The sequence below is a fragment of the Setaria italica genome, chromosome IX, assembly GCF_000263155.2.
Source record: "Setaria italica strain Yugu1 chromosome IX, Setaria_italica_v2.0, whole genome shotgun sequence".
Lineage (NCBI taxonomy): Eukaryota > Viridiplantae > Streptophyta > Magnoliopsida > Poales > Poaceae > Setaria > Setaria italica.
In genome coordinates, this window is record NC_028458.1 from 41,154,245 (window position 1) to 41,169,891 (window position 15,647).

At 44.4% G+C, this 15,647-nt stretch overlaps 2 protein-coding genes across 3 annotated transcripts; both read right to left on the minus strand.

The window, feature by feature from the left end:
- Positions 1-2,363: 2,363 nt before the first annotated feature.
- LOC101780274 (putative polyol transporter 1) lies at positions 2,364-4,558 on the minus strand. Its single transcript, XM_004983844.2, has 2 exons — positions 4,312-4,558; positions 2,364-4,168 (listed from the first exon to the last, which is right to left on the minus strand). The coding sequence occupies exons 1-2, from the start codon at positions 4,457-4,459 to the stop codon at positions 2,709-2,711; spliced, it is 1,608 nt and encodes a 535-aa protein (XP_004983901.1). The 5' UTR covers positions 4,460-4,558; the 3' UTR covers positions 2,364-2,708.
- A 2,758-nt stretch (positions 4,559-7,316) lies between these two features.
- Positions 7,317-11,847, minus strand: LOC101780933. 2 transcript variants are annotated; one of them, XR_002675636.1, is made up of 4 exons: positions 10,212-11,847; positions 8,154-8,384; positions 7,817-7,955; positions 7,317-7,726 (listed from the first exon to the last, which is right to left on the minus strand). XR_002675636.1 is itself a non-coding variant. In XM_022822825.1 (2 exons), the coding sequence occupies exon 1, from the start codon at positions 11,616-11,618 to the stop codon at positions 10,230-10,232; it is 1,389 nt and encodes a 462-aa protein (XP_022678560.1). In that variant the 5' UTR covers positions 11,619-11,847; the 3' UTR covers positions 8,123-8,384; positions 10,212-10,229. The 2 variants fall into 2 exon arrangements, 1 of the variants encoding a protein (XP_022678560.1); XM_022822825.1 differs by lacking the exons at positions 7,317-7,726; positions 7,817-7,955 and having other exon boundaries at positions 8,123-8,384.
- Between the last annotated feature and the right edge of the window lie 3,800 nt (positions 11,848-15,647).

Consider the following 15,647-nt stretch of genomic DNA (forward strand, 5'->3'; position numbering starts at 1 on the left):
TAAATATATACCCCGGTACCCTTTTTATTTAATAGAAAAAATAAAAGGTTAATTATGAATAGAAGGTACAACATTTGTGAAAGATACACAATCCTCCAGAAAGTGCTTCATGCCAGATTTTAGAGATAACTGATGTATCTCTAAGATAGGCCATCCGTAAGTCTACCCTCTAGAAAAGCGTATCATGCAAACTTTTAAAGATAGACCATCTCTAAGACCACCGTCTAGGAAGTGTTTTCATGCCAACTTTCGCATATAGCTTTTCCTGAAGTTTCCAATAGAAATTTATAAGAAAAATTTTGAAAAAACTTTTCAGGAGAACAAGGGGGCTTCTTAGAAAACTTTTACAGAAGTAACAAGATTGAATTTTAGTGAAAATTATTTGGGAATTGTGTTTGCAGGACATCCTCGAGGATCGTTTTGTGTGAGAAACACTCCAGTCGTTGATTTAGTTAGATGGACAATGTGATTTTATCTCCAACACACCGCAGCACATAAAAGGACTGCTTTGCCCTTGTAAAGCTAGGCCCACCTGTCAGCTCTCTCCCTCTCCTCCTTCCCCTTTCCATCTCTAAACAAGCAACTTCTATGGCTGTACAAAACCAAGCAATCCTCACATCTGGAAGAAACCCCCCCCCCCCCCGTGCCGCCAAGGGGATGTGCCGCTGTCCGAGCCGACCCGCCCCATCCCCTCATGTGGCCGCCGCCGTTCGAGCCGAGCCCGCCCTCCTGCCCCATCCGCCTTCGCCACTGCCGCCGAGGGGAAACCATCGAGGACGAAGGCAACACCAGCCCAAGGCGGAGGAGTTCCCTTGCACCAGGCGCGAAGGCGGCACCTGCCCGAGGATGCTAGCCTGGGCCTCTGCCGCCATTCGGGCTTGAGCAGCCTCGTATGGCGCGACGGCCTCACACAGCGGCGAGCTTGGAGGAGTTCGGGCACGGGATGTGGCCCACATCGGTGCAGCGGTGGAACTGAAGAGGAAAGGGGAAGGAGGAGAGAGGGAGGGCTGACAGGTGGGCCTGGCTTTATGTGGGCAAAACAATCATTTTTTGTGCTGGGTGTGTTGGAGACAAAAAAACAAAATGACAGTGTTCAACCAATTAAATTAATGATTGAAGTGTGTCTCGCACAAACCATCCTTTGAGGATGTCCTGCAGACAAAATTCCCAAATTATTTCCAAAGTTTTAGGGATCTTTCTAAAGTAGAAAGTTACGGAGCAAAAAGGGTAAAAAAAAAAGTAGAGCAATGCTTGGGATTTTTATTGCTTTTGGGCGCACTTGCGTCATACCACATGTGGAGCACCAAATCATAAAAATGGAAACGCTATGTAATTACAAGCCTTATTAGATATGTGGATTAGCTGAGCACTCAAGAACCCTTGTCCGTGCGCTATTTAACTACTAACTCCATCCCAGAATATAGCTATATTTATATTTGCACTAAGTTAAACCTTTTAACTTTGACTATAAATAGCAAAAAAATCATAAAGATTGATAACACAAAATGTATGTTAGCAGATTCGTCATGAAACCAACTATCGTAATATATAATTTTTTATTTGAAAATTATTATTTTAAGATATTGTTGGTCAAAATTAAGAATATTTGATTTATATTAGGACAAACCTAAATATTGCTATATTCTGGGACAAAGCGAGTATTTCATAAGGATCATACAGCTTACTCCCCCATTGCGCTCAAGTTGCACCTTGCATCATACAGCTTTAACATTTACTTCCAACTGATTTAACAATCAACGTAACATTTCGAATATATGTATGTAGCTTGGGGCTCATATATTTATGTATAGTTGGCTTGCTCACCCATGTCATCTTAGCCATCCATCTAATGTAGCACGTACGGAAAGGTGTGTAAGCTAAAATCTTGTGAAAGATGGATAGAAAATCCTCCTTCATATTCTTGTTGATGGACCGAGTCTTAATATTTCTCCCCTCCTCCCCGTCTCAAGCCAAGGCCCAAATGTTTGAGATTAATGTTATAGTAGATTGATGACTGAGATGACATGGGGAAGAAACCAACCGGCAATGTCCAAGACGTGGTACCATTTGATTGGAGGGGCATGCATGGGTGCATGGGTGATTAATTATTTTGTATCTCAACTATATAATTGCACTTTCCTCTTTAAACTATTATTCTGTTTGAACCGATATGTTGCTTAGACGAATGCAACATATAAAACGAGATCTCATATTTGTAGATTGCACTTATTTTTTACTTATAAAAACTCAACATTCAAAATGTATGACTTAACATTTTGAATATACATCTGATGATATTTTGCTTATGATTTAATTTGTTGTGCGGTAGAAGCTGACAGCAGAGTGGTTCCAAAATCCCTTACGCTTTGATTTGTCTGACTCTCTTCATTTCGCAGCAAACCTTGCATGGATAGTTACACAACATATTGTACAAGTCTCATGCTTGACTCCCAGTCCATATACATCACTAGTTTTTGCTTACACGAGTACACGACACACCTCAACGTACACGTACTACTGCAAGTCCAATAATTCCCTACAAACCCTTACAAACAAGCCGAAAACAAAGCCATCCTCTTTCTACTAGTTATTCAACAAACTTAACAAAAAGTCTACGCTCGCGTCTGCCATCGCCTTCGCGCTTCCTTCCTCGCCAACCGCTGCGCGAATCTTCTCAGCTAGACATCCTGCGTCCTAATTATACTTCGTCACTCGTTTCTGGCATCACTAGTGGCGGCCGTCGATGCCATCTCGACGTTGTTCCTCTCCTTCTCCGGAGACTGCTGCTGCTGATAGCTGTCGCCGGCCATGTTTGGGATGCCGAAGAGCTCGCCCATCTGCTCGAGCGTGCGGCCGCGTGTCTCCTTGAGGTAGGTGAAGAAGAAGACCCAGGCGAGCGACGCGATGCCCGCGTAGAGGAAGAAGCTGCCCCCGATGGTGATGCCCTTGGAGAGCGACAGGAAGGTCATGGAGATGACCCCGCTCGTGACGCGGTTGAGGCCCACGCCCAGCGCGCACCCCAGCGCGCGGAGGTGCAGCGGGAAGATCTCCGAGCTGTACACCCACGCGATGGGCCCGAGCCCGATGGAGAAGAAGGCCACCACGCCGAGGATTGAGGCGATGCAGACGCCGACGGCCCACGGGATGGTGGTGCCCTCCGGGTGGTGGCCGATGACGGTGAGGCCCAGCCCGAGGCCCACGAGGCTGACGACCATGCCCCCGGTGCTGGTCAGCAGAAGAGGCCGCCGCCCGAAGTGGTCGAGCGTGAACGTGGCCACCAGGATGAAGAGCGTCTTGGTCGCGCCGACGGCGCAGGTGGTGCCGAGCAGCTTGTTCTTGTCGGCGATGCCCGCGCTTTGGAACACGCGCGGGCTGTAGAGCACCACCGAGTCGATGCCCGACGACTGCTGGAAGAAGTGGATGCCGAGCGCCGACAGCAGCACGCGCCGGACGCCCGGCGCCGGGGAGAGGATCAGCTCCTTCCACACGCGCACCTCGCCGCCGGTCCGTTTGGTCACGGAGACGTCGACGTCCCCGTCGAGGTCGGCGGGGATGCCGGCCGCCGCCTTGATGTCGGCGAGGCGCAGGGCCGCCTCCTCCGGCGAGTCGGAGGTCTTGTCGAGCACCACCCTCGCGTCGGCGAGGCGGCCCTTCATGACCAGCCACCGCGGGGACTCGGGCATGCCCAGCACCATGAGCGCGAGGACGACGGAAGGCGCGGCGCCGATGCCGAGCATGAGGCGCCAGCCGAGCTTCAGGCTGAGGTGGGAGAAGGCGTAGTTGGAGACGTAGCCGAGCAGGATGCCGAAGTTGATGAACACCTCGGGGAAGGAGGTGAGGAACCCCCGCGACGACGCGGGCGAGACCTCCGCCGTGTAGACGGGCGCGATCATGAGCGCGTAGCCCACGCCGATGCCCGCGACGAACCTGCCGGCCATGAGCATGGGGTAGTTGACCGAGAAGCCCATAATGAAGGCGCCGACGAAGAAGATGGCGGCGGCGAGGATGATGGTGAGCCGGCGGCCGATCCAGTCGGAGGTGCGCCCCGCCGCGAAGGAGCCGATGAGCGAGTAGAGGTTGAGGATGCCCAGCAGGATCTCCACCTCGACGTCCGAGATCTCGAGGTCCTCCTTGATGAACAGCGCCGCGCCGCTCATCACCCCGATGTCTGAGACCACGTAGAAAAGTGTCAAGACACTTAGCACGACGAAGTTACTAAAACATGATGCACGCACTTTAGCAGCAACAAGACAGCGAACAAGTAAAAAAAAAACAGAGAGAGATGGTGATGATTTATATTAATTTATGTACCGTAGCCGAGGAGGATGGAGGTCATGGAGGCCAAGATGGCGCAGGCGAAGGCGAACCGGACGTTGGTCTTCTTCTTCGGCGCGACGCCGTCGGGGAGGCGCCCATCGGAGGCTGCCGTGTTTGTTGCTTCTTTGTGCTGTTCTGCCATTGTTACCTTCGGGAGCTCGAGATCTCCTAACCGTGCACTACGCTTGGTCTCGGACCAGGTTGCGGCTGAAATATAGTGGTGTACAAGGTTTTACACGTCCCTAGCTAGCCAACATGAGCAGAAGACGCTGGTGAAGGGGGCATCCATATATAGGCGTCTAGGCGATCGAGTGGGGTAGAAGCGGGATACGTGATCACCTGGCTTAGTGGCTCTGATCGATACAAGGAGGCCGGTGTTTTGATGATTATATATACCAACTGTTAACCCAGTGCCGTCGTCGTCTTTGCGGTGGTAATATAATCTGTTTTTAGTTGAACTGCAAAGCATTCGTAGAGATTATCTTACGCCCAAAAATTGAATTCTTCATGTGGCTTGCATGTCAGAGTTACTCTCGCTCACACCTAACATTGGAAACCTCGTGTCGGCGTGTTGTCACTTGGCGCTTGGGCCATGCTAACAAATAGGTTGCGAAACATTTGGCTGTTTCATTGTACTCTCCCCTTTCTTCATAATGAATGAAAATGTGTGTCCACGTGGCATCCAGTGCACGTTTTAGGAAAAAAATGTGTGAAGAAAACGTGTCGTATCGCACATGATACTGCAAACTAAAATGGTCACTGAGCTTCTTGTCAAATTAAAATGGTTTCCAACAAAATTTGATATGGCAAATTGATCCGAGGTATTGAACTTTCCTTTTTTTTTCATGGTTTGGAATCATCCTAGCTAGGTGGATTAAACCAAACACAGAACGACCAGAATCATGAATTCATGTTCTCCCTGCTAGCCAGGTCGGTCTATGTATCCGTAAATATCTCCATGGATAACGCTGTTTAACAGCTCGAGATCAACGAGGCAGCCGGGCACGCGAAGTCACGAGTCAAATGCTTCAATTGATTTTATACTTCTTAAAAAAATTAAATACTCCAAAGATTCGCTGTCACATTCGTCAAAGAGCTTAGCCAAGCACGGAGAACGACGGAACCACTGCCCATCACAGGTCACCAGGTGTGCACGACCGCAGCTACAAAACTCCTTACCCATTTCGTCTCCACTCGCGGGCCATGTTTAAACAAAACCAGCATGCTAATCCACACACGCGTATATCATTGATGCACAGTATCAACGACAACCGATCGGACAAGAACTGATCGCTTCAATTTGATCCTTTGATCGTATCATAAAAAAAAAAGCATTTTCCGTTCTTTATATTTGCTTGGAAAAACATTTCACTTGACATTTCAACATTGTGTGGTAGTGTGTCTCCTGCTTAGAGGTCCACCTGTGTTTGAGACTTACTGATTTACAGCCCTATGTAGGCGAACGTCACTAGGCACAATTCAGTAATGTTCTAAATCCACAAGGACCCTATCAATTTTACACACAACAGGCTCTTGCTGTTCCTATTGAAGTCACTGTGTTTTTCTTAACAGTTTGAGTACAAGAAGTCAGCACGCACATGACATGATACTAAGAACACACAAATGTAGTATAACTCCATATACAAGTCAACAGCACATGGGAGCTGCTCAGATCAGGTCAGTATAAAGAGCTGTATACATCATGGAAATGGTTCCAGAGCTAATTAAAATCAAATAACTCGTTTGAAGCTTTCACATAATTTCTTTCAACCCACAATAATGTATAAGCTATACACATCCACATATTAAGAAGCTGCTACTCCGATCCAACCAGGCGCCCTCCAAACTCAAGAACATGTGGAGGGAAAAAAGCGTATGAGATTTATGGAACACCTCAGCAAGCAAATTACTTCAACCAAGTCATTTAAATCACAATGTATTAAGCAACAATTTAAGAGTCATTATTATAGAAGAAGCACCACGTAACTTCAAGTAGTAAGATAAATAAATATTTCACAACAATACTTCATAACGAATATACAAATGGTGCAATGCAGTGCAATACATGACTTCACTTTTACCCACACATCCCAAGGAAGGAGGTAAGGGTTGCAACCACATTGCTATATATCAACATGCGTTGTTGTACCAGTACTTACTGTACCAATTTGGCTACGGTTTCTTCATATGCATAAACAACATGAGAATGCGAATGCAAGATTGCAATGTATGAACTTCATATATTTCAAAATTCATAATGCAAGATTGCAATGTATGAACTTCATATATTTCAAAATTCATAACTTTAAAAGTAAAGCCTCAAGTGGATCAAGATACTTCAATATAAAGATAAATTTTAGATTTATCTTGCTAGTATGAGGTACTGAAATTAAATGGAGGCAATTCAAATAACAAAGTTAAAGTATGTAGACCACATCGCTACATTTACTTGCCTTCACCGAAGATCAAGAACGTGAGTTAAGCACGATCCGAAGGTGCACCACCTATTCACGAACATTACTCAGCACAAGCACAAACACACAAATATAAACAAACATAATTCAAAGTGTTCATATGCCCAAACCCGACATTCTCACAAAAACCACATGCAAAACTAGACATGAAAACAGCGTTGTTGGTTCTCTTTTTTGTATCTTTTAATCTTGATGGCTAAAAATTCCCATCTTGTGCCATCTGAAAGATAACTTCAGAACTTACAACTTTCTAGTGATCTATAAACAGAGTAACAAACATCAACATAGTCTAATCTTGAGATGAACCTCAAACTGAAAATCTGACAATAACTGCAGCACAGTCCTAATAAAACAGGTATATCTGGAGCTTCAAAATTCATATGAAGATGCACTTAACCAATCTGGAAAGCTAATGAAATTTCCTACAACTTATTTATTCACCCAAAGATCCAATTCTGTCATTTGGGTTGCCTAAATTTTTGGTGAACAGATTCTGCCCAGAATTACGAGGCTGAAAAACTGACAGAATCAAACTTCAATACCTCTCAGCTCTTAAATCTGATTGTACTGTTCTTTACGGATTTGGAAACCTCTACAAAACCTCTACAACTCATGTAAAGGTTTGATATTTTTTTGAAGCCATTAAGAGGATGCAAACAGACATTACTCTAAACTGCACAGATTGACTACGTGTTGAAAACAGCGACGAGGGCAAAACTTTACCCTAGCCCTTAACGGCGTCGAGTACGGCTACACGCAGGTGGTAGAACATCTGAAACCGTAAGGAAAACATGGATTACAATGAGGGCATGCCTCAACTAGGGTTTCCCCTTGAAAACAACAAGGGCAATGGTGACAACGGCGATCCCAACGATGACTCCCAGTCGTCTTCCTCTCGCTAGCGATGAACTTCATGGCAGCCCCATCGATTGCACCTAAATTGAAACCCACATGACGACACCACCATGAACAGTGAGGAAAGGAAAATCAATTGGGGAAAACGGAGAGAGGAAATGAAGCCCAACCAATTTTTGGAGAGGAACGACGACGACTGACGTCGTACCCTAATTTCACCTCTCCTTTCTTCTCTTCTTGGTCTCCCTCTCTCCCCTTTGGTTCACGGCACCTGGAGGTGGCAGTGCAGGGAGAAGGCAGGGAGGGGTCCTAGGTTTGGAATAGGAGGGGTCAACAGGGGGAAAAAGAAGGAGAAAAACACCACGGGTTAGACTCCTGTAGCTCGGCCGGGTATTGTAGCTACGTGTTACTGTAGCAACCAAGGGTGAAAATCTTGAACCATCCATGACTTCATGACCGGAACTCCAAACGAGACATATGAGTGATCAAACAGAATTTTTTTAATACCTTTTGCATCCACCAGTGCCTATAGCATCAATCCAATATTATGCCTTCTCATCATGAAAGAACAGAAATATTTGAAGTGGCATCCAGAGTAGCCACAGAAACCTATCACTAAACCACTATTGTTAGTAAAAACTTCCACAGCCACTATATTCCAAGCATTGCATGCCTTCTAAATCCCTTTGATCCTTCCTTTGTAGCAACCTCCAGATTTGCAACCAATATAGCCCCCCTCTGAAAATTGCACGCATAACAGATGTGTGAGGTTTATTATTAAAGACAAGATCATTACAGCAGATCATATAGAGCAAAAAATGGTAGCTACCACACTAACATATTTTTTTTCTCGCTCCCTTTTCTTGAAGCCAGCTAATGCTACAACAACAAAACGACGCCTTTCAGTCCTAAGCAAATTGGGGTAGGCTAGAGTTGAAACCCAACAAGAACCACTAATGCTATGTTTTTTTAATACCCAAGGCAATGTAGATGATTTTTAACAGTTCTAGCAAGATTGCAATCAAGGAAAAGGTGACAAATGGTGGATTGCAAACATGAACTTTCGGCGAACAGGTGGATTGGATATCTTTTAGCCAAATTATCTTTGGTCAAAAGAACTCCTCTACCTATATGCTGTAAGAATCTTAATCTTGAACGGGATCTTGAGTTTCCATAATCCTTCTAGGTGAACAGGTAGATTGGATTATGTTGCCATGCAATCAATTTATCCCCAAACAATCGGACAGCAGAAAGACAGATTGAACAGTATAGATATTATAATATCTGCCACAGTGGTCTGTTTCCGCCGCATCACATTATCTAGTGTTACTCAACCATTTACCATTCCAAAATCTAGTTTGACCCCCATTATTGACTTGGAATGTTTCCTATCCAAAGACCTGACTGAAAGTGAGAATCACATGGTTTCTCTTCCAGATGGGCCAGAGTTACTTTTTACCACCTACTCCCTCCATTTTCAAAATTTAGGTCGTTTTAGCTTTTTTAGATACATAGATTTTGTTATGCATCTAAATGTAGGGTTATGTTTAGATACATAGCAAAATCTATTTATCTAGAAAAGTCAAAACGACCTACATTTTGAAACGGAGGGAGTAGATATTTATTTTTTAACACCATTGCCAAACCACATCCTCCCAGAGCAGGCAAAAAAAAGCCACTTCCTAAATTTTATTACTTTTGACTAATAAAAACATGACAAATGGCCACTAACATTTATCTAATTTTAATAGAGTCCTAGCTAGTTTGAACTTTAGAATTTTCCGAGTCCAATCAATGGGATCGATCTTCCCCTGAGACCGTTCGTGATTGTGTGTTCTTTCTACAATCATTTGACTCCCCAGCAATGGCCTCTTGAGAACAGTACGTGCTTGTGTATTGTTTTCATCTTATAGAGTGCCTCTAGTTCAACCCAATGCTAGAACAGTGCAAATGGAATCATGTCCCTTCAATGATAGTTGAACAGAATGTTGACAACTTCTGATATTGCCAATCTCTTTAGTGTACATGTTGTATTGCCTTCTCAAATACACCACTAAATAAATCCAACATTTCCAGTACCAATTAACAGATAGTAATAAGTAATAACCTAGTAGCTGACTGTTCACTGTGAAATCCAAAAGAATTGTTTTTTTTACAAGTTATATCAGCACAGTTGACATTGTTATGGTTTTAGTTCAGGTTGTCCCTTGCCCATATACTTCAGTCACAGAAAACACTTGACGAAGGTCTATGTCTAGAGAAAATTATCTCACTAAAACTATTAAGATTTATTTTTTTTCTTGGCATTACTCATGGATCATGATTATAAACATATTTACTAATTTTCTTGCATAAATATTGCAGTCTCGCAAGTTCATGGCGGTTGCCAAATCCAATCTTGTGCTTGGGTTTACTCATGTAAATACTAAGCATACACTAAAATCAAATGACACACAGACTACTTTCACCAGAAGTCAGAACAGGCATCAAACATCATCAAGAATACTATCACATAAAAGAATGTATGTATCATAGATATTCAAAAGACTACGATGGCATACATACCATGAGTCACGAAAATTCTTATTGTGAGTTCAAACGCTGCTCTATCCTTCTTCTTGCAGATTGAATCAAGTGGCCTTGAGAAATGCGGAAATGAAACAAGTGATCTCGAAATGCCGAAAGTTCTGGTACCCTTTGTAGCATTGGTGCATACTCCCGGCATGATGGATCTTCAGAAAAGTTAATCAAAGCTTCTGCTGCTGCAAACTCCGTCAAGTCCTCTAAACGGCCATGAAGCAAGTCTAAAAGAATGGGAATAGCACCAGCTTCCATCAAACCTTCCCTGATACACTCCTCGTAGCTTAACTGTGCAACAACTCCTGTAACTTTCTCAACAACATCATGATTCCTGTTCTGCAGAAGATCCACTAGAACAGTTATTACTCCAGAACTTTTAAGGAAAGTAATAATGCTCTTATATTCAGCAAGAGCCAACAAAACATCGACAGCAGAACTTATTGCAAGGTCATCTTGACCCGTCAGGATTCCAGCCAGATTCTCCAGAACCGCTCCAGTATTGTCCCTGATCGAAACTAAAATGCAGAATACATCCTCCACTATATCTTTTGCAAGTGGAGGGTTTTCTTTTAGCAGCTCAGCATATAAAGGTATAGCACCAGATTGATGAATCAATGGGAGGTGGTGTCCAATTGATGAGACTATACCAAGCGCGTTAGCAGCAACAAGCTTCGCTGAGGAATCACCATCCCTCATTAGTCCAACTAGCGCCAGCGGCGCACCCATCTCAACAAGCGAAGATCGGCCGTTAGTTGATGCACCAAGCAGGCCAGCAGACTGAGCTGCTCTGGTCCTTGACACCAAGTTACCAAACGAAATCGCCTCCACGAGGTATTCGACCTTTCCATCAGCTAGGATCAGACGCCGGACTTCTCTCACCAATGCTAACGCGCTCAGAATTTCCACCAAGTGCCGCTTCGTCGCACCAGAGCAGCCCTGAAATAGGTCCAAGATAACCTCTGCGCCACCGCCCCTCGCAAATACCACACGGCTAGTTGCGTGGAAGGACAGGATGCAGCTGAGGCACCTCAGCAGGATCCTCTGGGGCACCTCCTCCGACTCCGGGAGCAGCCTCTGCGCCACGGGGAGGAAGCCCGCATCAACAATTTCGTCGGCGAACTTGCCACCATCGACGCGAACGACGGAGCACAGGGCCTGCGACGCTGCCGCCTGCAGACGAGGCGGCGGCGACCGGTCGAGGAGGCCGACAAGCGCCCAGACAGCGAGCCGCACGGCAGGATCCGGAGCGTGGCTGGCCATCCGCTTGACCTCGAGCGTGGCCCTCACCGCCGCCCCCTCGTGGCCCGAGGAGACCACGTCGAGGTATTTCCTCGCCGCCTCGGCCCAATCAATTTCGCCGTCCTCCCGTCGAACAGGTGGTGGGCACTCCATCGCCACCACCCCCAACCGCTGCAGCTATCGCTCGTCAAGGAAAACGGGACTCCTACACGGTGTACTGGAGCAAATTTTGGATGGATTGATGGAAACTGCTGGAATATATGCTTAATTTCGAAGAAAGCGAGGGATCGGTGGAAGTGTAGTTTTATCAGTGTGCTCTGCTCCGGGATTTGGTGGGCGAGCCGCGAGCGAAGAGTTTTTGTTCCTTTTGCTTTGGTTTAGGATGGCGGTTGCGGTTGCGGGTGTTTGATCCTGGGGCTAAACTTTAGCTCTATCATATCGAATGTTGGATACTAATTAGGAATATTAAATATATGCTACTTACAAAACCAATTTCACAACCTCTAGGCTAAACGCGAGATAAATATATTAAGCCTAATTGGTTCATGATTTGATAATATGGTGCTACAGTAAACATTCGCTAATGATGGATTAATTAGGCTTAATAGATTCGTCTCGCAATTTAGCCTAGGGTTCTGCAATTAGTTTTGTAATTAACTTATATTTAGTCCTCCTAATTAGCATCTGAATATCCGATATGACACAGACTAAACTTTAACTCCAGGATCCAAACACCCCTTTGATACACCAGGAGGGTGGATTTTAGAAAGCAGCTCGTGGAACGGATACTGAAACTCAAAGTGTATATCGTCAATGGCCTCAAAGAAAATATCATCAAAGGTCGAAGGTACCTGCGACAACTTAAAATTAACTCTTAGAGACATTGCTAAAATTAATTTCTCAACGGATTATCTTCAAAGTTAACTCTTATTATTTTTAATTAATGTCCATTTTATATAGAACATGATGAAGAATCAGTAGCTAATTATTAGGTGGCTCATGTGGCCTTGTTTTCTGGACGAGATTAGTACGAGAATAAGAGATGTCTTGATATTTTTTTCTCTCTTCTAGACACACGATGAGGTGTTCAAAGCATGATTCAAAATAGCCCACTATAATTTTATTAGAGGCAATGCATTATGATGTTACCAATTAATCCTATTCAACAATAGTCACTAATGATGATTTAGCGCCACTAAACAGCTGTGAATATTTTTGTTGGTATACAGGGGCTGCTTCATTCCCTTTGCACTAGAGGCCTAGAAAACAATTAGTGAAGGCTAAAAACAACGCCAACAGCTTAAAACCCCACATATAATTCTGATTATGATGTAATGAATATAAAGATATTTACTCTAAAGCCCTTAACAGATATTTGAGCATAAAATTTCTATAGTTCAATGTTTGTGTGCATAATTAATTAAAAATTTACATATTTTTATTAAATCATTAAATAAAATAGCTACTATTATATTCTGCTATGGCTTAGCCTACTATTTAAAAACTCGGTTGAAAACTATAAAATAAATCTTAAAATTCTCCGGATCTTGGTACGGGCCAAAACCCTCTCCACATATACAGCCCAAACTCTCCTCTTTTCTTCCTTTTCTTTTTATTTCTTTAGCCGGCCTAAACTCCATCAAAGTTGAGCCGAAGCCCGACCCAACTCCGACTGGGTCAAAAGGCTAGCTGGCCCGAGCCCAACAGCCGGCCAGGCTTTACGCCTGGGAAATATATAATTTCCATAATTCTTTTATAAGGCTTCCCGTGTTCGACATCCATGCTATAGATATGGCCTCCGGTGTTTGTTATAATCTAATCCTCGTGAAATGTTGAATTAACCTCTTCGAAATGTTGAATCAGGTTCACGGATTGATTAATTAGTTATAAGAAGATATTGAAGCATATTTCACACGTCGGAAAATCTTGGTGAGGTGGAGAGGCAATAAAAAATAATATCTGATTTTCGTGCAATGTTGAGATTGTTAAATCAAGCGTAAGAAAATATCGAAGAGTATTTGTGAAGGGATATTGGCTGCAATATAGGAGATAACTAGCTTACATAAGGGAGCCCCTTTTACGCCACCAACCTCTTCTTAGAGCCACCTAGACCTCTTGGTCAATACCTTTCTCCTCCTTCCTCTGGTCTCTTCCAATCCAGGGCATAGCACCACCGCTTAAAATTGACTCATGCGCAACTCCTCGCATCTACGTGCAAGCTTGACCTGTCGTAATCACCGCCCCCTCGTTTCCTCTCCCCACCTATTCCTCCCTTTAATCGTGCTACAATGGTGGTAATTACCATGGAAATTGCTGCTTCCTCCATTGAGTCCGCCATCCCAATCTTCACAACGTAGGAACCGATCAAGATAACTAGCTATAGAACACCCAAGATAACTTGCTGCAAGCAACTAGTTACTGGCAAATAAAACTCAAAGCCAACAACCTTATTTAACCGGCAACCTGAATCGAGGATTCGCCCAACCACACTCTCAAAGAACCAACCAACACAACCCGGAATCAAACGGACTAGGAGCACCAATTGGGAGCTGATGAAGCGGCCGCTTCTATAATCCCTTAAGGAAATCACAAGAGCAAAGGGGTAGATCACTCTCTGAATTTGTTAGCACACAGCTGAACAAAAGGGGTTCAATTTCATTATCAAAGTCTTCTGTAATCTCTTGGATACAAGGATTATTTATATTAGGAACAATCCTCCTAGTTGGGTGTGAATGGACCTTAGAGTTTCTGGAGTTATGGTAACTCAAAGATCACCACGAACTGAACTCCCGAAGAGCCTCGCGTGGCTGTTGGCCTTCTATGCAGTCTCCACTAATTTGGTCATAACTTTTTATTGGGAACTCCAAATGACATGTGGTTTCTTGAATTGAAAACTAGACTTCAAGCCTGTTCCATAAAGTACTCATCGGCCTTCAGAGCTATCGGGAATAAAAATTTATGGTCCATTCATTATGCAAGTCCGAACTGCTCAAAACGTGGCTTGTTGGTCCATTTCTTGTAGTGTGGCTCTGAACTGATCAAAACGTTGCTTGCCAGTTCGTTTCTTGTGGTTTTCTTCATCTCCATGTATAGCTGCACCATCCTCTTCATGTATATACCTAAGTACAACCAATGTAAAGCATTTAGGTAGTATAAAATTCTCATGTATGTTGAAGTTGATTTCAGCTAGGAGTGAAGTCACCTGTTGCTGTAGCTTTTTAGCTTGGCTGCATGTAATTGGTCCAATGTTCACTTATTATCTTGCTTGGGTGACATCTTGTATATCATGTCCTTGGTTTACATGTGATGGTGCATGGCTGGTTGAGATGACCTCATCAATTGGTGTCCTATGGCTTTGCTTGTGCACCAGGAGATGGGCACTGATGCTCCGTGACTCTGACGTGCAGTCGAGGCTACAACCCCGTTACCAATGAATCACCGTTGATACAGATCTCCACAGCCGCATTGTCCCTGCAAACCTTGGTTGTTGTTCGTCATCGTGGTAGCATGAGGAAGCCACCACTCCCAACGATGCAGCTTCGTCATCATGTGTGCCAGGCAGTCCAGGCGAGGCCCCCTCACCCCGGATATATTAGACCAAATAGATAGATGGACCAAGTATGCTAGACATACTTGGATGACTTATGTGATCTGTTATGTTAATGCCGATTGAATTTGGATGATTTATTTGTATGTGAACTTGTGATGAAGTACATGCTTATGTAATATGTACTATAACTTCTGAGTGGATGTGTAAACATTATAGTGCACACATATAGATTATATTTAGGGATGGCAACGGGGCCCCGATCCCCGATCCCTGAGGGGAATTCATCCATTAGTGGATGAAAATGGGGTTAATTTGATCCCCACGGGGGTCTTAACGGCCAAATATGAGCCCCATCGGGTGAGGCAGGGGATAGAACGTTCATGTTGTCCCCACCCCCATTCCCCATCGGGGACCCCAAGTTCATGCCCATCTGCAATAGGATACAGGCCAAAAGAAGTCCAACAAACAATATTGGCCAAAGTCCACAATAATGATATATATATGGCTGGCAACCCCGTAACCCTAGCTCATTATCCACTTCTGTCTCCCCCCGCTCTCCTATCTCAGCCACAACTCACCCAGTCCCCACTCCCCACTCTCTAGTATCTACCTCAACGCGCTGCGCCGCTGCC

Bases quoted from the DNA above. Each gene is read 5' to 3' on its own strand.
- LOC101780274 (XM_004983844.2), bottom strand. From the start codon at position 4,459: ATGGCAGAACAGCACAAAGAAGCAACAAACACGGCAGCCTCCGATGGG. The intron at 4,169-4,311 runs GTACATAAATTA...ACGTGGTCTCAG, and splicing joins CTCCATCCTCCTCGGCTACG to ACATCGGGGTGATGAGCGGC.
- LOC101780933 (XM_022822825.1), bottom strand. From the start codon at position 11,618: ATGGAGTGCCCACCACCTGTTCGACGGGAGGACGGCGAAATTGATTGG.